The sequence below is a fragment of the Myotis daubentonii genome, chromosome 2 (assembly GCF_963259705.1).
Source record: "Myotis daubentonii chromosome 2, mMyoDau2.1, whole genome shotgun sequence".
Taxonomy (NCBI): Eukaryota; Metazoa; Chordata; class Mammalia; order Chiroptera; family Vespertilionidae; genus Myotis; species Myotis daubentonii.
In genome coordinates, this window is record NC_081841.1 from 175070062 (window position 1) to 175091391 (window position 21330).

The window sequence follows — 21330 nt, forward strand, 5'->3', positions numbered from 1 at the left end:
GGTCAGGCCAGTCAGGAAAACCTGGTGTTAATTCTCTCTCACTTGGCAGAGCAGCTAATCTCAGTTGAAGCCTTCAGTTACATGCTATTTTCATCCTTTCACATTTTAATTGAGATTGAGAATGCAGTTTGTACTATAGTGGGCCCTGGAGATGCACAGGTAATGCATGAGCTCTGCCTGGTTAACAATCTAGAGTTCCTAGCACTCCAGTTTCATCAGAGTTGCAACAGCCTTTAAAAACTATTGCCTTTGATTGCAAGGTAAAATCTCTCTCTTAGGCCCAGCTGCTGCAACAGAATATCATAAACTGGGTAGTTTTATAAACAAGACAGGTTTATATCTCAGAATTCTGGAGGGTGGGAAGTCCAAGATCAAGGTGCACATAGATGCATTATCTGGTGAGAGTCCCCTTTCTGGTTCATACACAGCTGTTTTCTCTGTGTCCTCACCTGTCAGAAAGGGCAAGGGAGTGCTCTAAAACCTCTTATATAAGGGCACTAATCCCATTCCTGAGGGCCCCACCCTGATCACTAATCACCTCCCAAAAGTCCCACTTCCAAATACTATCACATTGGAGATTAGGTTTCGACATATGGATTTTAAGAGAACACAATAGCATGTACCTTGATATATCACACTGAAGCCTGGAACCCAACCTGAATCAGTCTCAGAACAGAATTAGGGTACATGATATTGTATCTTATCTTATGAAAGCTTATTTTATGATAGTGGTTAGCTTCTTTTAGGATACTATGGCAAATTCAGACACAGTTCCATTTCGCCAGCTCTCCCTGCACCTCTGCTTTCTATTATTTAATTTTATTTTACAATTTGTAATCTCTTTTTATAATATACTAGAAGCCCAGCATGTGAAATAGCGCAGCCCCTTCCATCTGCATCAGTCTTTGGTTGTCTCGGCGTTAGGGCCACAAACCTTTTATAATATAGACTAGAGGTCTTCTGCACAAAATTTGTGCACAGGGTGGGGGTGTCCCTCAGCTCAGCCTGCATCCTCTCAAATCTTGGATCCCTAGAGGGATATCCGGCAGGCCTAAACTGGCAGTCGGGCATCCCTCTCACAATCCGGGACTGCTGGCTCCCAACTGCTCACCTGCCTGCCTGCCTGATTGCCCCTAACTGCTTCTGCCTGCCAGTCTGATCGCCCCCTGACCATTCCCCTGCTGGCCTGATTGATGCCTAACTGCTCCCCTGCAGGCCTGATTGTCCCCAACTGCCCTCCCCTGCCAGCCTGGTCACCCCTAACTATCCTCCCCTGCTGGTCCAGTCACCCCCAACTGCCCTCCCCTGCTGGCCTAATTGCCCACAACTTCTCTCCCCTGCTGGCCATCTGTGACCACATGGGGCAGCCATCTTGTGTGAGGGCATGGCAGTCAATTTGCATATTACCTCTTTATTATATAGGATTCAATGGTTGTGTTACAGTTATTGTGTGGTCTTTTATGACCTAATGAAAAATAACTGAGATTGAAGTTATGGAAGATAATTTTATTGGTGTATTTTATAATTAATTACATATTATATTGATATGTATCATATTTAGGATAATTATAAAATGTAATTACCAGTGGTGGACTGCTACCTAAAGCTATCATTTTGAAGTATAACAACTACTTGCTGATTACTACAACCTCCTTTAATTTATGGATGAATTATTCTCTGTTCTTTCTGTAGCAAAATTTATTTGGAAGCATTACTTAGTAATAAAATAAAATGTCCCACAATAAAGTCTTTGAAGATAAGATGATTAAAAACAACAGAAGATAGTAGAGAAGGTGGTCGTACAATTATTTATTTTCATCAATTAATACTTCCCACGACTTTCCCACTGTGTAAATAAGGTTTGACAATTTAGGGGTTTAATTATAAAATTTTTTACTTTCTTTTTAATTTGAACATGCTAGGAGGTCCAAGGATTGTCAGATTTTCCTTTGGGAACTTAGCCTCTCTTAGGAGTAACTAGTACATAATCTACAAGTTTTCATTCTGAGAAAAAAATATAAAAATACGGTACATGTTGAATCAAGTAATTAATATCACTATATTTGATAAACAATGAACTCATGATCAAAAATTATTTTCTCAGTGATACCGTTTTCCTATCATTATTGGCTTATGAATGACTAAGGCATAATATAATGTACATGTAAATTCTTTTTTATTTCTATTCTTTTTTAAAATGTGTTTGATTCTAGGAAAACATTTCTGTAAAACAAGTGTGCTGTGTGTGATGCTCACTGTTGACCAGACATCATCTTTCAGAAACTAAATTGGGTTTGTAGGCTGAGCGTTCTCATTTAGATCTTTAGGAGAGTTTCAGTGCATTAAGCTCATTTACTGTCTGGAGCAGATGGACAAAGAGTTCTAAAATGAATACTAAGCTTTTCCATCCTTTGCCTCTGCTTTTGTTACAGAAACCCTTGAAACTCTCATCAGACAAGCAGAGAATTACACCAGCATACTTTTCTGCAACACCTACAGGAACATGGCCCTAGAGGCTGCTGCCTCAGTTCAGGAGTTCTTCACCGATGTGGGGCTCTATCTATTCGGTGCGGATGTTAATCCTGAAGAATTTGTCAACAGATTCTTCGACAGCCTTTTCCCTCTAGTCTACAGTCATCTCATTAACCCTGCTGTGACCGACAGCTCCCTGGAGTACTCGGAATGCATCCGGATGGCTCGCCGAGACATTAGTCCATTTGGTAATATCCCCCAAAGAGTGATGGGGCAGATGGGGAGGTCGCTGCTGCCCAGCCGCACGTTTCTGCAGGCACTGAATCTGGGCATTGAAGTCATCAACACCACAGACCATCTGCTCTTCTCCAGGGAGTGTGGCCGAGCCCTCCTGAGGATGCAGTACTGCCCTCACTGCCAGGGCCTGACGCTCAGTAAACCGTGCATGGGGTACTGCCTCAACGTCGTGAGAGGCTGCTTGGCTCACATGGCGGAGCTGAATCCACACTGGCATGCGTACATCCGGTCCTTGGAAGAGCTGTCAGATGCCATGCATGGAACGTATGACATTGAACACGTGCTCCTGAACTTCCACTTGCTTGTGAATGATGCTGTGACGCAGGCCCACCTGGACGGACAGAAATTATCGGAACAGGTAGGCAGCCACTCCATATTAGCTGTCTGATCTTTTAGAACTCAGAGATAGCCAAATACATAGAGTTTGTTGATTTTAAGCACATGATAATGCACTTTAAAATCCTGGCAGCCTCACAAGGTTCACTTTGTTCTTTCCCTCTCCTGAGGCCAGCCCTGAGCAAACCTCGGCGAAGAGGGTTACTTTAGTCTCTCAAATGATTACAATCATCACTGTGCTTGTGTTTTATAAATAAGTTTCACACAAAACTCTTGTCATATGAAAGTCCAAGGTGGACTTACAAAGAGCAGACTTTTCTTTTAAGTAAATAGTTTGATTTCATATCATAAATAGTCCTGTGACTATCCTGATAAAAATAAATTATTACAAAAACAGTTGTAGATTCTTTTCTAAATGAAACAACTTGAGATTCGCTTTTTAACTTACGGTGACAGAAGAAGGAGAAACTGACTTTAAATTCCTTGAAAGTTGACTCGTTAATATTTATTTCTGCCAACCCTAAAGTGATTTATAAGCTATTTATCAAGCTTTGATAGGCAGTCACACATCAATGAATTTAACAAATTCAAAATAAATTACTGGAAAGCCAGCAAATAATGACTTTCTCACATTCCCAAAGCAATCTCTGAGATCTAGTACTTCCAAGTCTAATCTCAGTAAATACATATTTCCACTTTAAGGAATCCGTAGAGGTACCTGATATATTTCTGTCGGATGAATTTCAACTCGAAAAAAATGTTCTCAATTTCTTGAGAAAATCAAATGTATCTTCTGTTTAAACCATTAGAGAAACACATGCCTGATGAGATCCAAATCCTTCATCTTTTTTGGAAATTTGCCTCCTGCAAATGTGGATTATGGCGGGGGGGGGGGGGGGGGGAGGGAGTTTTATTTGATAACCTCTCCTGAGACTGAAATGATTGGCAATGATTGGCAGTGGTCAGGGCCAAATCAAGACCCATGAACCTCATGAGAGATGTCTAAATGTTATGAGGGACACATTAAATAACAAGCTTGCATTGTTTTTGAATAAATGTTTTATAAGACTTGGAAAACATTACATGACTAATTTGTGATTTTATCTTGCTGAGAAATACTGTAATATTAATTGCTTGATAATAATTACCAATAATCATAATTCTTTCTGCCTAATTTCCTGCGGGAGGGAATTTGTTAAATATCTATGAAAGTGTGAAGGCTTATAAAGGGGAATCTGGACCAATATCTCCCAGAACAGTGACCCATCGGGTTTGTGGACAGCTATCATTGGAAGGTTCATCTTTATGGTGAATGACTATCTGCACCCTAAACTGCCATGTGTGGCACTCTAGAATGTAATGCTTTGAAGAAGGGGAATTAGTCTTAGCCATCTTGGACTTCAGATATATGAAAACAATTATTCTGCCACTTGGCCTTATATCTTCTATCTAGACTATTCACTCCTATTTTATTCAATTCTTCGATATATGCTTTCTTTGTAAAGTAACTAATTGAACCACATAGCTCTGTCTTGCTCTCCTGGAAGATCTGCTGATTCAGGATGGAGTCAGCAGATTGGAGGGATCATGGGGGTTGACACACAGTGGATACTAGGCCTGGATCTTTTCATTCCCTCACCATTGCAGCCTGATGTTCTTCTCTCAGTCTGGTGTCTGGAAGATACCTGGTTGTGGCCTCAGGTCTGTGCCAAATGCACTATTTTTTAAAATAAGGAATGGGAGGATAGTTTTCAGAAACTTTAAGTTATTTCTCAATTTTTGTGTTATGTATGCATTTGCTTTAAGTTATTGAGGTTTCTCTGAGCTAAGAGATCTATTATCTCCATAACATGAGCTTTTGTGTCCTGGGACTAAGAAAGATTTAATAATACCTAGTGATTCTTTTAAAATTTTCTGAAATAATTTTGATTGAATTTTATAATATGTAGCTGTTTGTATGCATTACTGATATGGTTTGAAATAATTCTCCTCCACCTTGAATGGGGCAAATTTTCTCTAAATTGGATAATTTTTTTTTCTTGATGAAGTTCAATGATATTTCTGTTGGAGATTTTGATCTCCCTTTCTACCTGGGTGTGTTCTGAATGCAACAAAGCTTTCTTGGTTGGAAATTTTTCAAATGATTTTTAAGTGCACTGATTTTAGCTTCTGTAGTTTGTTTTGGTATATGTGCTGTCTTTTTTTTTCTTCAAGAGTTTGTAAATTGATATTTAATTTATTTGCATAAATAAAAAATCCTTTAGATTCATCAATTAAAAGGTCTCTATTTCTGACACCTTCGATTGTCCCGTTCCATATTTCCACAATCCATGTTGTTTTCCCCAGGAATAGCAGCCCAATGGCTCATTTATAGCAGGTGTTCACCTACAGGTTTGATCTCTCTACTGTTAGGAACTCACTCTCCAGGCAGGATTTTGATTTTTTTTCTCTCTTTAGTAGTTTTGCACACCCTTATCTTCCATTTTTAAGATTCACATGAAAGCAGCTTTATGCTTCTCTGAAGAATGGAATTGTCCTCCACAGCTTGTCAATGCTGTCCGAAGCAGTTCTCCAAGTTTCTGATGGTTTTTGAAGGATATTTTGGTTGCTACTTGATGTTGAATTTGTTGGATAAGTCTTCTAAGGAGTTAATCTTGCTTGTAATGTCAGCAATCAGCTGAACTTTTGTATAGTTAGAATTTTTTTCTTTTCAAGCTTTCTATAAGTCCAATTAATAAACTATAGCTCTTCAGTTCTTTATTCACAGTCTCAACAACTTCATGTTTTTTAAAAATATATTTTTTATTGATTTTTATAGAGAAGAAGGGAGAGTGAAATGATGAGAAATAACCATAGATTAGCTGCCTCCTGAATGCCCTCCACTAGGGATCGAGCCCACATGCAGGCATGTGCCCTACCAGGGAATTTAACTATGACCTCCTGGTTCATGGGCCAATTCTCAACCACCAAGCCACACTGGCTGGGCATCAATTTGATGTTTTTCACCTAGAGGGACAAATGCTCCAGAGGCTAGTTCTTTGTCTCTCCTCACGAACAACATAAACTGATGAACAAAAACAGATCCAGAGACAGAGAAGCATTGATCAGACCATCAAACCTCAGAGGGAAGATAGGGGAGGGTGGGGGTAAGGGGAAGAGATCAACCAAAGGACTTCTATGCGTGCATATAGGCCTAACCAATGGACACAGACACCGAGTGGCGGGGCGAAGGCATGAGTGGGAGGGCAATGGGGGAATAAGGACACATATGTAATACCTTAATCATTAAAGAAAAAAAAATATATATATATATATACTAGGGGCCCGGTGCACGAAATTCGTGCACTGGGTGTGTGTGGGGGGGAGTGTCCCTCAGCCCAGCCTGCCCCCTCTCACATACTGGGAGCCCTCAGGCGTTGACCCCCATCACCCTCCAATCACAGGATCGGCCCCTTGCCCAGTCCTGACGCCTCCACCAGAGGTGTCAGGCTTGGACAGGGGACCCCCACCTCCCCCCGATCACTGGCTCTGGCCCCCGCCCAGGCCTGAGGCCTCTGGCCCAGGAATCATGCCTGAGCAGGGGACCCCTATCTCCCTCTGATCACTTGCTCCACCCCCCGCTCAAGCCTGATGCCTCTGACCCAGGCTTCAGGCCTGGGCAAGGGGGCCATCATATCCCCCCAATCCCCGGCTCCGCCCCCCACCCAGGCCTGATGCCTCGGCCAGAGGAGTTGACCCTCATCACCCTCCAATCACCAATCACCAGATTGGTCCCTTGACCAGGCCTGAGGCCTCCGGCAGAGGTGTCAGGCCTGGGCAGGGGACCCCCAGCTCCCCGCAGTTGCAGGCTCCGCCCCCGCCCAGGCCTAACGCCTCTGGCTGAGGCGTCCGGCTCGGGCAGCGGGGACCCGCAGCTGCAGCGGCCCCACGATCGTGGGCTCCACTTTAGGCCCAGGCAAGGGACCCCTAGCTCCCGGGACTGCCAGCTTCGACCGTGCCCAGCTCCCATCTCTGGCTCCACCCCTACTTCCTGCGATCACTGGCCAGGGCGGCAAAGGCGCCTGATTCTCCGATCATGGCTGGGGGGCAGGGCCAAGGCGGCCCCAGGGCCGCCTTGGCCCTGCCCCCCAGCTCTTAGCTCTCCCCTGGGTTTACGATCACTGTCAGTGGCAGGGGGCTTCTTCCTGCTTTCCCTTTCACCGCCCTGCATTGTGCCTACATATGCAAATTAACCGCCATCTTGTTGGCAGTTAACTGCCAATCTTAGTTGGCAGTTAACTGCCAGTCTTAGTTGGCAGTTAACTGCCAATCTTAGTTGGCAGTTAATTTGCATATAGCCCTGATTAGCCAATGAAAAGGGTATCGTCGTACGCCAATTACCATTTTTCTCTTTTATTAGTGTAGATAACACAAAAACAACAAAAAAAATTATTCACACAAAAAATTGTTTTTAAATAAAAATCAGTTGTGCTTGCCCTTACCTTGGTCCTGCCTTTCAACAAACTCTCAAAAGGTCTCAGGTATACCATTTTAGAGTTTATCTTCTCTTCTTTGGCCTTCTTTAGCCACAATGTTAAGTATGTAAGATGTCTATATTTGTTACTTAATCCATTCTCTTAAAACTTTCAGCCAATAGCATTCATCAAAAGACTATTGTTGCCTGGTCAGCTTGGCTCCGTGGTTGAATGTTGATCTATGAACCAGGAGGTCATGGTTTGATTCCCAGTCAGGGAACATGTCCAGGTTGCGGGCTCAATCCCCAGTGTGGGGTGTGCAAGAGGCAGCTGATCAATGGTTCTCTCTCATCATTAATGTTTCTATCTCTCTCTTCCACTCCCTTCCTCTCTGAAATCGATAAAAATATATTTTTTAAAAAAGTTTTTAAACATGAAATCTCTCACTCTGATTATAAAAACCACCATCTTTCACAGCGTTCCTTTGGGAGCTAGGCCTGGGCCAAACTCCCTTGGCACAAACCTCGGTGATGGGCACGGAGCTGTCAGAATCAGCATTACACAGAGCATCATGGCTCCATGGATGGCTCACCTCATTTGCCATGACTCTGTGGCCATCACAGGCCACGTAGCTTTGCACAGATAATTCTTCCCAGAACCTCTCCAGTGCAGAGCACACCTCAGTGCAGGGGATAGGAATGACAAGACAGACAGAGCCTCTCAACCTTCCCTACATCTTGCTCCACAAAGTCAATAGTCATGGCTCATCCCCAGTGGCTTTTCCTGACTACCCCAAGAATAAGCAGGGAAATGTCTTTCCACGTCTAATTTTTGTTATTTGGGAAGTTACTTAATGGACATTTGGAATCCCCAACACTGGCCACTGATCCTCACCTGAGGATATTTTTCCTACTGATTTTTAGAAAGAGTGGAAGAGAGGGAGGGGAGAGAGAGAGAGAGAGAGAGAGAGAGAGAGAGAGAGATCGATCAATTTGAGAGAGGCAGATTGATTGGTTGCCTCCCTGCTTCCTGTCTCCCACATTGGGCCTGGACTGGGCCAGGGATTGAACCTGCAACCCAGGTATTTATGCTTGACTGGGATCTAACCACAGAGTTTCTTCAATTCACAGACCAGCACTCTAACCACTGAGCAGGGCTGGCCAGGGTTGATCCATTTTTTCTTCAATAAGCTTTCCATTTTGTGGCCTTGGAGACCTAATCTAGCCCACAGTGATCAGAGTAGACTGACTCTTAGTATCCCCTTGGTTTGTGTCTAGCTGACCTTGAATGTGTGTGGGAAGGGCAAGAGGCAGTGTAATAAGCCTTGAGTAGGGTTTCTGCTCACTTCTATAATTTCACATTTGTCAACTAAGGGAGAATTTTCAAAGTCTTCACGATTCAAGAATGTTCATTCTAACCATGAGATCTTCCACTCCATTCACATTTTTCCCCTTAGACTGCTCACAAGGCCTGCATGGACCACAAGGGCTGACATTAACTCTTCAGCAGCTACCCTTTGAAATGGATAGAGCCTCCAACTTTTTTTTTCTTTATTGATTAAGGTATTACATATGTGTCCTTATCCCCCCATTGCCCTCCCACCCCCATCCCCATTCATGCCCTCACCCCCCAGTGTCTGTGTCCATTGGTTAGACTTATATGCATGCATACAAGTCCTTTGGTTGATCTCTACCCCTTACCCCCACCCTCCTCTACCTTTCTTCTGGGTTTGACGGCCTGATCAATGCTTCTCTGTCTCTGGATCTGTTTTTGTTCATTAGTTTATGTTGTTCATTATATTCCACAAATGAGTGAGATCATGTAATATTTATCTTTCTCTGACTGGCTTATTTTGCAGAACCTCCAACTTTTAAAAATGGAGGCTTGCTCATTTCTTATTCCGTTTTCAGCTACTCTCTGTGTTTATTTGGAGACTAGAATAAGCAGATGAGGCAGTCTTGCAATAGGTGCTGCAATTGCTGCAACATTACCCAAGGGAAATGTAAGTCATGATAGGAATAGAAACCCAGGAAGGGTGCATGTTAGGATGGGAGAGGGTCAGTATTAATATATGGACTAAACTCTTCAGTGACCTTTGAGCTCTTTTTCTCTGTACCCTATGGATAGTCTGATTTGAAGAAGGTACCACCTCATTCCATCAGCCAATAATAGGTGCTTGATGCTGGATATCACAGTAGAGAAGGAGATGCCCATTTCAAGGTGACCTCCAGGATTTTAAATTAAATTAAATGTTTCAATTATAGTTTACATTCAATATTATTTTTAGTAGTTTCAGGTACACAGCATAGTGGTTAGATAATTATACATGTTACATAGCGATTCCCCTCATATTTCAAGTACCCACCTGGCATTATATACATAGTTATTATAATATTGACTATTTTCCCTATGTTGTACTTTATATCCCTAATTATTTTGTAACTAACAATTTGTACCTGTGCTTCTTAACCTTTTCCTTTTTTACCCAACCATCTAATCCCTTACCCTCTTGACAACCATCAGCATGGACCTCGAGGATATTATGCTAGTGAAATAAGTTAAGGTGACCTCCAGGTTTTGATCTAGGGATAGGAAACCTTTATCCTCCAACTGGATAGAGAAGGGCTCAAACAACAATTTATCATTGTGCTAAAAATTATGTAGTTATATCTCCCCTCAATAAAGTAGTAAGTACTGAGAAAATTATCCAAAGAATTAAAAGAAGGTAAAACATTACTCTTTCAATGATTTAATAGAGGAAACCACCTGAGTTATCTCTCAGTATATGTGTTTTTTTTCTTCTTTTTTACTTATTGTACTTACTATAAGGGCTATATGATGTTCTGTAAAGTTAGATGTTAATTTACAAGTAATTTTTGTCCTATTGAATTAATTTTGTCTGACTGAGAAAACAGCAAAGTTACCATTTTACCTAAAAATATTAATTTTATATTTTACATCAAACATTGGAATAATATTCCAGTGTTCCTTTTTTACTGACTATAATGCTAATCTCTGGTATTCACCTTTCAAATGGTTTCATTGTGCTGCTTATTCCCTCATTGAATTGTACAAATTGAACAAATCTTTCACAGCTGCTCATTATAGATTAGTTTCGGAGTCATATTTATTATTATTTTTTTGAAAATTATACTTTGACCTAATACATTGAGGGGAAAAAAGGCACTAGAGAAATTATTGCTCTAATGGATAGCATTTTTTGTAGGAAGTGGCAGAAACTCAAATTAATTTAAACTCTCCTGGGAAGGGGGCGACTATTAGACCATATAACTAAAAAGGTAAATGGGCCCTTGGCAGTGTGGCTCAGTTGGTTGGGCGTCATCCTCTGGACTGAAAGGTTGCCAGTTTGATTCCTTGTCAGGGCACATGCCTGGGTTGTGAGCTCCATCCAACTTGATCACCAGTGGGAGGCATATTGAAGGTAGCCGTTTTGGTGTTTCACTCTCACATTGATGGTTCTCACTCTTACATTGATGTTTCTCTCTCTCCCTCTCACTTATGCTCTCTAAAAATTCAATTAAAGTATTAAAAAATAAAAATAAATAAAAAATCAAGAGGTACAGATAACTGAATGTCTGACCTGACCTAATTCTTCATACATGTTATCAGGATTCTTTTTTAAAAAAATATATATATATTTTATTGAGTTTTTACAGAGAGGAAGGGAGAGGGATAGAGAATTAGAAACATTGATCAGCTGCCTCCTGCACACCTCCTACTGGGGATGTGCCCGCAACCCAGGTACATGCCCTTGACTGGAATCGAACCTGAGACTTTTCAGTCCACAGGCCGATGCTCTATCCACTGAGCCAAACCAGTTAGGGCTTTATCAGGATTCTTGATTCTTCTTTACTTCTCAGTGAAACTTTTATCTATGTTGGTTTGTTTCTGAGGCAGGCTGTCACCAAGTGGTAACAAGCAAATAAAACATCTAAACTCATCATCTTCCAGTTTAGCAAATAAAAATAGGATTTATGTTTCATTACTCACAATGCCCTAAGCTCTCGCTCATTTCTCTGGTTTGGGGACTTCTCTTCACCCTGGGGCATCTGTAGGCTCTATGACCACTCTTGGGTCATATTCCCACCCTGGAGCCAGGAGTGGGGTCAACTGACCTAAATATGTCAACAGAGAAGTAGGCGGCTGTTCTCAGAGGATGAATACAGGGCAACAACAAAAACAGAAAACATAAAGAAATATTAAACAAACAAGAAATGAAGAAGTATACTTTATATTAATATACTTTTTTCTCTGTACCCTATGGAATGAGGAGAAAGCCCAAATCTGCCTCCGTGGTTCAGGGTTCAGGGCAGAGTATGTGGAAACATCGAGGACTTTGGAATTTGGCCGTTTGCAGTAAGGGGCTTCAGCCCTGGGTATTCCTGCAGAAAGGACCTTTCCCCTCTGAATTTTGGTGCCAAAGTTCTGGTCATGTCTCAGGCCTTTGGTTTCATGAGAAGGGTGAGTCTTTAGTTTCAGGTGCAGTTGGAGGTCAAAGTTCTCTCTTCTGAAAACACTCCAGATGCATGAATTGCAGGGTTGGTCTGTTGTCTCTGAACAACTGGATCCCATTGGAAACTGGAAAGGACCAGTTTGAGCTGGTTCTGTAGTTACAAATACACAAATTAAAAATAAAACATAATAGACATAGAACACTGAAAAATGTTAGCAGTATTCTATAATTCCAAGAACACAATGAAATTACTGGAAGCATTTGCTTTAAAATCAGAAATAAGACACTCCTGCCAGGGATTCTACTCTCCAAGCTCAAGTTTACATGGAAGCACTAATTAATACAAGTAGATAACACATCAACAAAAAGTAACCCAATGAAAATGGGCAAAGGATTAAATAGACATTCTTCAAAGAGGTGTACAAATAGCTACTAAAACATATGAAAAGATGTTCTCCATCATTAGTCACTAGAAAAGATTTTCTACATCATTAGTCATGCAAATCAAAATCCCAAGATAGTAGGATACCACTTCACACCACCTAGGATGGTTACAATATAAAAAACAATTGAAAATAACAAGCCTTGCTGAGGCTGTAGATACATTTGAACATTCATGAATTGCTGAAGGGATTGTAAAATGTTGCAGCCATTTGGAAAACAGTTTGGTAATTCCACATAAAGTTAAATATAGAGTTACCATATGACCAGTGATTCCAGACCAAGTTATATATCCAAGATAATTTAATACAAAAAACATATAAATATTCAAGGCAGCTTTATTTATAATAGCCACAAAGTAGAAATGACCTGTGTTCCTCAACTGATGGATGGATAAATGAAATCATTTTTAGCCAAACAATGGAATATTATTGGGCAATAAAACAGGAATGAGTTACTGATACATGCTACAATATGTTTGGAACTTGCAAACATTATGGTATGCTGAAAAAGTCATAAAAGACCACATAGTATATGATTCTGTTCACATGAAATGTCCAGAATAGCAAATCCATTGAGACGGAAAGCACATTAGTGGTTATCAGGAGACGGGGGCATGGTGGAATGTGGAAATTCCTGCTAATGCCTATAGGATTATTTTTGTGAAGGGAAGTGATAAAAATATTGTAAAATTGCATAGTGGTGAGGGTTTTACATTTCTCTCAACATAGTGCCATTCACTAAACTTCACATTTCGAAAGAGTGTATTTGATGGTACATGAATTGTATAACAATAAAGCTGTTATAAGAAGTTATAATGTATAATTTTGAAAATTGACTCATACAAATGGTAAGCCAGTATATTCCAGTGAATCATTTTCATTTATCGCTTTATTCTTTAGTTGACATATGCTTCTTGAGGCTTTGGGAACTCAAAGAGACAATGTGTCTTCTCATTGTCATCCAAAGGACACACTAAAAATGTCTTTAGAGATATTTTATCATCAGTGCTGCAACTTCTTTCAGAGACAGATTTGCCACTTGTATTAAAAGTGTTGTTTTCCTCATAAATAGTAAATTTTTGCACCTTGAAAAACCGTTTTGCTCATTCACGACATTTCCAGGTCAGATGAAAATGAATAGGAAGATAATCTGCCGGGGTCCAGCCCCAGCGGGTCCAGGGGTCCCCAAAGGTGTGGACGGAGTCAGCGAAGAAGGAAGGACACGGAGACAGTGTTCAGTTGATCAGCAGCCTAGCCAGGATCTCCAGCCAGGATCTCCAGCCAAGTTCTGGTCTGGATCTCCAGAGAGGTTCTGCTTCGGATCTCCAGCCAGGTTCTGTCTGAGATCTCCAGCCAGGTTTGGTCACCAGGTTCTAGTCAGGCTCTCCTGCCAATCTCTGTAGTCAGGTTCAGTCCAGGATCCCTTGCCATGTTCTCCCTCTAGGCTCTGTCTCCAAGCTCCGAGGCCAGTCCCTGTCCAGGATCCTCCGGCATGCTCTCTCCAGCGAAGTTCTTCTGTCTCTAGGCTCCGTGTAGGTTCTGTCTTCTTGATTCTGTTCTAAGTTCTGTGTCCTGAGTTCTATGTTCTAAATTCTGTGTCTTGCTGTCTTGTTACATCTGTATTTATACCAGTTGATTTTAATCCTGTCAATTTCTATTCCAAAGGTTAGGGCGTTTCTTATCTCCATTCCAGGGAGTAAAGATTATGTAGCTTAAGCATGATTGTTCATAGTTAAAGTGATTAATTACCCACCTGGCACTTAGTTGAGGGGTTTTATTCCCTCCCTAACTTCAGGGGAAAATCCCTACCTGGGGATTCAACCTTTCTCGGAGAGGTGACCTTGGTTAAAACACAGCGCCAAGAAGGTGAGCAAACATATTAAGAACCGTATGCCATATATGCCAGGTCCCTTGAAACAGCAAGGATGGACCGGCTCCCGGCAAATTCCCCCTTTTTTATTTTTTAAAAGCAGGCATTAAAAAGAAAAACCTGAAATGCTCTCTTATATCCATTTTAAGAGTAGGATTGGCGCTTTCCGCTATTACCTGAGTCCTGATCTATCATCCCAGGGAGAGCTTGCCAATCCTGCACTTTCCCAGGGTAGAAAGGCTGCAGTGGGGTTAAGGATAAGGCTCCTTGGGCCTACCTTCTCCCATGCCATTACATTTACCTTTCCTTCCTCAGAAAAGCATGGACATACTTCTTGTATAAAACGTTCTGTCTGACTGGGAGTAACCTTAATTCCTCTGCTAGCAAGCACATATGTTAAAAGATCAATACAGAGTCTTTTTTCTTTAGACTCAGTATGGCACATCTTCTTAATCTAAAGATCAATACAGAGTCTTCTTTCTTTGGACTCAGTATGGCACATCTTCTCAATCTAAGGATCAATACAGAGTCTTCTTTCTTTGGACTCAGTATGGCACATCTTCTTAATCTAAGTTCTGTACTATCCACCTTCTTACCCTACTTATCTTCTATAGGGGGGTCTGCAGTACCCTGGTGGAGTCCTATCCGTCCCGAGTGTGGGGTTCTCAATGGGGGGTGGGGCTTACCTAGGGGAATCCTGTTCCAGGGGTTCCCAAAGGTGTGGACGGAGTCGGCGAAGACTATCCACCCTTTTCCTATGGTGGAGTCCTATCCGTCCCGAGTGCGGGGCGCTTACCTAGGGGTCCCTGTTCGGGCGCCATATGCCGGGGTCCAACCCCAGCAGGTCCAGGGGTCCCCAAAGGTGTGGACGGAGTCAGCGAAGAAGGAAGGACACGGAGACAGTGTTCAGTTGATCAGCAGCCTAGCCAGGATCTCCAGCCAGGATCTCCAGCCAAGTTCTGGTCTGGATCTCCAGAGAGGTTCTGCTTCGGATCTCCAGCCAGGTTCTGTCTGAGATCTCCAGCCAGGTTCGGTCACCAGGTTCTAGTCAGGCTCTCCTGCCAATCTCTGTAGTCAGGTTCAGTCCAGGATCCCTTGCCATGTTCTCCCTCTAGGCTCTGTCTCCAAGCTCCGAGGCCAGTCCCTGTCCAGGATCCTCCGGAATGCTCTCTCCAGCGAAGTTCTTCTGTCTCTAGGCTCCGTGTAGGTTCTGTCTTCTTGATTCTGTTCTAAGTTCTGTGTCCTGAGTTCTGTGTTCTAAATTCTGTGTCTTGCTGTCTTGTTACATCTGTATTTATACCAGTTGATTTTAATCCTGTCAATTTCTATTCCAAAGGTTAGGGCGTTTCTTATCTCCATTCCAGGGAGTAAAGATTATGTAGCTTAAGCATGATTATTCATAGTTAAAGTGATTAATTACCCGCCTGGCACTTAGTTGAGGGGTTTTATTCCCTCCCTAACTTCAGGGGAAAATCCCTACCTGGGGATTCAACCTTTCTCGGAGAGGTGACCTTGGTTAAAACACAGCGCCAAGAAGGTGAGCAAACATATTAAGAACCGTATGCCATATATGCCAGGTCCCTTGAAACAGCAAGGATGGACCGGCTCCCGGCAATAATCTTATTCATTTATCAAACATTTAATAAAATTGCATTGAGTGCTTGCAGTGTACCAGGCTAGACATTGGGTATATCCAACTGGGTATGCAGCTGTGGCATTGGAATTTACAATAGGCTAACTCACTTTTCATAACCATTTTAGCACGTCTAGTCTATTCTCCACACAGAAGTCAGAATATTCTTTCTGGGCTATAAAATAGATTATGATTATAAAGTTACTATTATGCAATAGCGACTTCCTATTGGCCTTAGAATAAAATCTAAACACCTTTATATTAACCTTTAGAGCTTTGCATTTCTGGTTTTTACTATTCACACCACTTTGAATAATTATTTGCTCTAGTTGTTCTGGAGTTCTCTTGATTCCATTAGCATGTGGTCCTCTCTCTTAATTCTTGTCAGTTACATTTTTCTGGAACTAAGCTTCAACTATGTGTCCCCCCTTCTCCCCCCCCCCTTCCCCCCCCCCCCCCCCCCCGTGCCCCGCAAACCTTATCTAGATAATTCCAGTGCTGCTCTTCATTTTGGTCTCATCTTAAATACTACTCACTCAGGGAAGCATTCCCTGGCCTCTGTAGGGAAGGTGAGCTAACTTTGTTATATATGCCAGTAACATTATACCTTTTCCTTTATAGCATCTTGCATAGACGCAGTTATTTGATTATTTGTTTATATTTTATATAGAATTGTATGTGCCAGAGGGCTGAGACCATCCATTGTGTTCATCATGGTATACCTAGAGTCTAACAAATTGTCTTGATGGACATATGAGTTCCTCCATGAGTCTACAGTAAATCTGACCTTTTGGCTGCATTTCCTAGACTATTGAATTGTCTCCAAATTGACTTCTCTGTTCCACCTTGGACTTATTTGTGTCTAAATTCCTTGTCATGGTGTCTAAGGTCCTCTGTGCTGTGATACCATTAGATTTCACTTATCCATATTATTTCCCTTTTCCTGACCCATCTTTCCTCACATTCATGTTTCAGATTAAAGTACTTCACCCTTTCCCTTCAACTCCATGGGAACCTTAATATTCTTCCACAATGTGTACCTCACTCAAAAAACTGGAAGCTTGTCTGGGAATTTACTGGATCTTTTTCATGTCTTTATAACCCCAGTGCCTAATAAAGTATCTGGAAATGTTTGTTGAACTGAAATGACTTCCTAACTTCACAGTAGAAACTTCTTGATTAATACATGGAATTAGATTTAATTTTGGGCATTTACAATTTTTCATTGAATCTTAAATTACTAACGTTTCATATCTCCATGAGAGCACAGCAAGACAATTGTGATAATCTATGAGTCTCTTAATGAATGCACAAAATGCTTCCATTTCAACTTTTATGTAGATAAATACCCTGGCAATATTAATATTACATCTACATTTATCTTAAGCCCAGTCAAAAATCCCATCTATCAAATGTGATTATTAGAAATAAAGGCAGAACAAAAATAATAAACATTGAAAACAAATCTTGGTACATTTGCATATAACTTACATAATTTGGGGTATGGTCCTGCACAGAGATCAAAGCTGCCTTAATGTCATAGGTGATATTTTAACGGAACTTTGAATGATGATAATATTGAGGCAAGAAGAAGAGTACATTTTTTTTTTAAAGTACAGGGCAACTTTAAATACTATGAGTAACACAGTTTAGTTAAAGCACATAGTGTTTGAAGGGGACTGCTGGGAAATGTCAAGATTCAGCTGTAAATTCCCATGAAATGCTTGCTTGTGCTCATTAGGGAATGGGAGGAACCAAGAAGGCTTTGGATTAGAGAAGCAGTGTGGTGGGAACTGTGCTTAAGGAAGGTCAGTCTGGGATGGGGAGGGAGAGGACTAGAGTTGGGAGAGTGTTGGAAGGAATGTCAAGAAGGAAGCTCTTGCATCTTTCCAAGGAAGAGCTGATGAAAGCTCACTCTAGGGCAGTGATGGGGAACCTATGACACGCGTCTCAGAGGTGACAGGAGAACTCATTTTTTTTGGTTGATTTTTCTTTGTTAAATGGCATTTAAATATATAAAATAAATATCAAAAATATAAGTCTTTGTTTTACTATGGTTGCAAATATCAAAAAATTTCTATATGTGACACGGCACCAGAGTTAAGTTAGGGATTTTCAAAATGCTGACACGCCGAGCTCAAAAGGTTCGCCATCACTGCTAGGGCGATAGGAATGTCCGTGAGAGGAGGGGAGAAATAAAACATGAATGCTTGGGACCTGATGAAAGAAGAATAGCTTTGTTTTGAACTTTTTAAACCTCTAGCTGATGCCATTTCTGGAGCATCTTTAGACATTTTCAGCTTTGAAAAAAGTGGTGAAAATGTGGCCATATTCATTTATTCTTTTAAATTTTTTATCTAATTATTCTCTTGAAAAGTATTTACTTTTACAAGTAGGATTCTTATTCCCTCAATAATGAAATGGTCAAGTTTTGTGTCTCTAGGGGTATTATTTAGACTTTCAATGGCCCCTATTCTTTTTTAAAAAAATATATTTTCATTGATTTTAGAGAGGAAGTGAGAAGGAGAGGGAGGGAGAAACATTAATGATAAGAGAGAATCATTGATTGGCTGCTTTCTGCATGTCCCACACTGGGGATCAAGCTGCAAACCAGGCTTGTACCTTGACCAGAACTGAACCATGACGGCCTGCTGAGAATGACCCCTATTCTTAAACTTGATTTCAAGTTGCTTCTCTTTCCTTCCCTGTGGTTTTGCACCACCTGAATATGGAGTTGTACTGGCTGGGTGGCCCTTCTCTTTTTGTAACAGAACCCTGTAGCTCATAGAATATTATACTGTCTAACTCACGGGGTTTAAAATATCATAAAGCTCAATGATCACATAAGGAAAATGAATTCCATCCCCCTAGAGACCATATTGAAAAACATAATTGAATCAAAGTTTGCTTAGTATAACCAAGTTAATATCTATTGTTTAGAATTCTATTCCATCCCCATCCCATCAGCCCCATCAGCCTCAGGGTAGGATTCCTTTTTTTTTTCCTTTTTACCAATGATTCAGAGTTTGTCTAAAAACCTTCTCTGTTGCCTCTGGTTCCAAGTGATTTTTCTGCAGGCTCCTATGCAACTTACTGCTTATAATATTTTTTGACACATAGCTTACTCCCTACAGAGACATTGCTTATACTGTATTCAAGTTAACTTTATCAATTTATTTTTGTCATTGGAAATCTTCCCTATCTAACTAGGTTATAAAATCCTTAAAGACAAGAAATAATAGACTTGGCAAGTGTGTTCTAATTCTAGATTTTATTGCCCGTATCAATAAAAATTTCTTTATAGAGAAACTTCTTTAAAGAGAAAAAAAATATGTGTATAGAGATTTTTACAAAATTCCCACTGCTGCACTAAGTATGTCTATTTTTCCAAAGTCAAAAGATGAACAGAGCTTATAAATATTTGCTTAAAGCTCATCACCAGTACTTGCACCATCTCTGAAATATGCATTTCACACTTCCTACCATTCCAGCTTACTTAGTCTTATATTTCTTATCCAAAAATTATTTTATATTATGGAAATTTTCCACGTATTTACTCTCTTCCCTTATTTCTCTCCTTATCAGGATCTAGCTTCTGCAATGCATGTGAATGTAATTCTCATTAGCCATGGATAATTGCAGAAGTTTGGGTTATTTATTTAAATGACGTCTCCATGGTGGCACTCACACACCTTGAAAAATATCTCACTTATTTTATAATAGAACCCTCTTGGATCAAATGATGTGAAACAGGATCTCTGCCATTAAACATGCAATTGTGTTGTAATAGCTACTGTCATAAAACAAAACAAAACTGACTTGACTCCATGCCTTCTCTAGGTTCTACCTCATAAATTTGCTCTCCTTTACTACAAAACTCTGTGGAAGATTTGTGTATTTTCAGTCCTTGCTTTCTTATTTCTTTTTATCTCATGTACTTCCACCAATCACTGTGCTTTGTGCCATACTTCTCCACATAAACTATACTTTCACAAGTCTTATTTCTCATAAGATAATTTTTATCCTATTTTACATGACTGTCAGTCACTTTGGATATATTTGATCATTTCTCCTTTTTAAAAAACACCATCTTCATTCGTATTTTGAGATAGTTCACTCCTGTAAGATTCCTCTTCTCTGAAAACTCCTTCACAGGATCTTTTTCAACTTCTTTTTGACTCCACTTGTAAACATTGGAGTGACCATCTTTCAGTCTTCAGCTCTCTCCTCCACCTGCACCCATTTCCAAGTACATGTTGACAACCACATCTATGTATCTTGCCTGACCTCACCCTTGATCTTCAGCTCATATAACTTCTAGCCTACTGGATAGCTTTTCTTGCATTACTCATAGTCATACTCATAAAAGCCAAACATTTCCAAAGAGACTTTTAGTTTTCTTCCCAAATTCATTCTTCTCTATCTCACGTAATGACACTTGTTATTTACCCAGATGCTTCAGCCTAAAATTACCAGAAGTCATTCCTGAATTCACTGGTTCTCTCAATTGTTACATTTAATCCATCCTCAAAAACTGTTCATTCCACCCATTATAGTCAGTTATCTATTTTTAACTGAATAACATTCTTTAAGACAGCGGTTCTCAACCTGTGGGTCGTGACCCCTTTGGGGGTCGAACGACCCTTTCACAGGGTTCGCCTAAGACCATCGGAAAACACATATATAATTACATATTGTTTTTGTGATTAATCACTATGCTTTAATTATGTTCAATTTGTAACAATGAAATTGGGGGTCACCACAACATGAGGAACTGTATTAAAGAGTCGCAGCATTAGGAAGGTTGAGAACCACTGCTTTAAGACATAATATATTTAATCTTCTATTTTTAGTTTCCCCTGATATATATATACTAGAGGCCCGGTGCACAAAAATTTGTGCACTCGGGGGGGAGGGAGGTCCCTCAGCCCGGCCTGTGCCCTCTAGCAGTCTGGGACACCCCAGGTGGCAGAGGGCAGGCCCAATCCCTAGGTGCAGCCCCTGGTCGGGCTCAGAGCAGGGCCCATTGGGGAGTTGCGGCGCCACCCCCTGTCACGCACAGAGCAGGGCCAATCCGGGGGTTGGGGTGCTGCCCTCTGTCACGCACACAGCAGGGCCCATCAGGGGGATTGGGGCTCTGTACCCTGTCATGCACAGAGCAGGGCCCATCAGGGGGTTGGGGAGCTCCCCCCTGTCACTCAGAGAGTAGGGCTGATAGGGGAGTTGGGGCACCGTCCCCTGTCACACACAGAGCAGGGCGGATCAGCGGGTTGGGGCGCTGCCCTCTATCACCCACAGAGCAGGGCCAATCAGGGGTTTGGGGCGCCGCCACTGTCACACTCAGGGCAGAG

General features: G+C 41.2%; 1 protein-coding gene across 1 annotated transcript in view; it reads left to right on the top strand.

Annotated features, from left to right (window-relative positions):
- The window catches only part of GPC5 (glypican 5), a 654824-nt gene that overhangs the window by 249904 nt on the left and 383590 nt on the right, over positions 1-21330 (top strand). The window contains exon 3 of the mRNA XM_059681213.1: positions 2433-3127. Within this exon, the coding sequence (XP_059537196.1) occupies positions 2433-3127 (695 nt within the window). The remainder of the gene's footprint in view (positions 1-2432; positions 3128-21330) is intronic.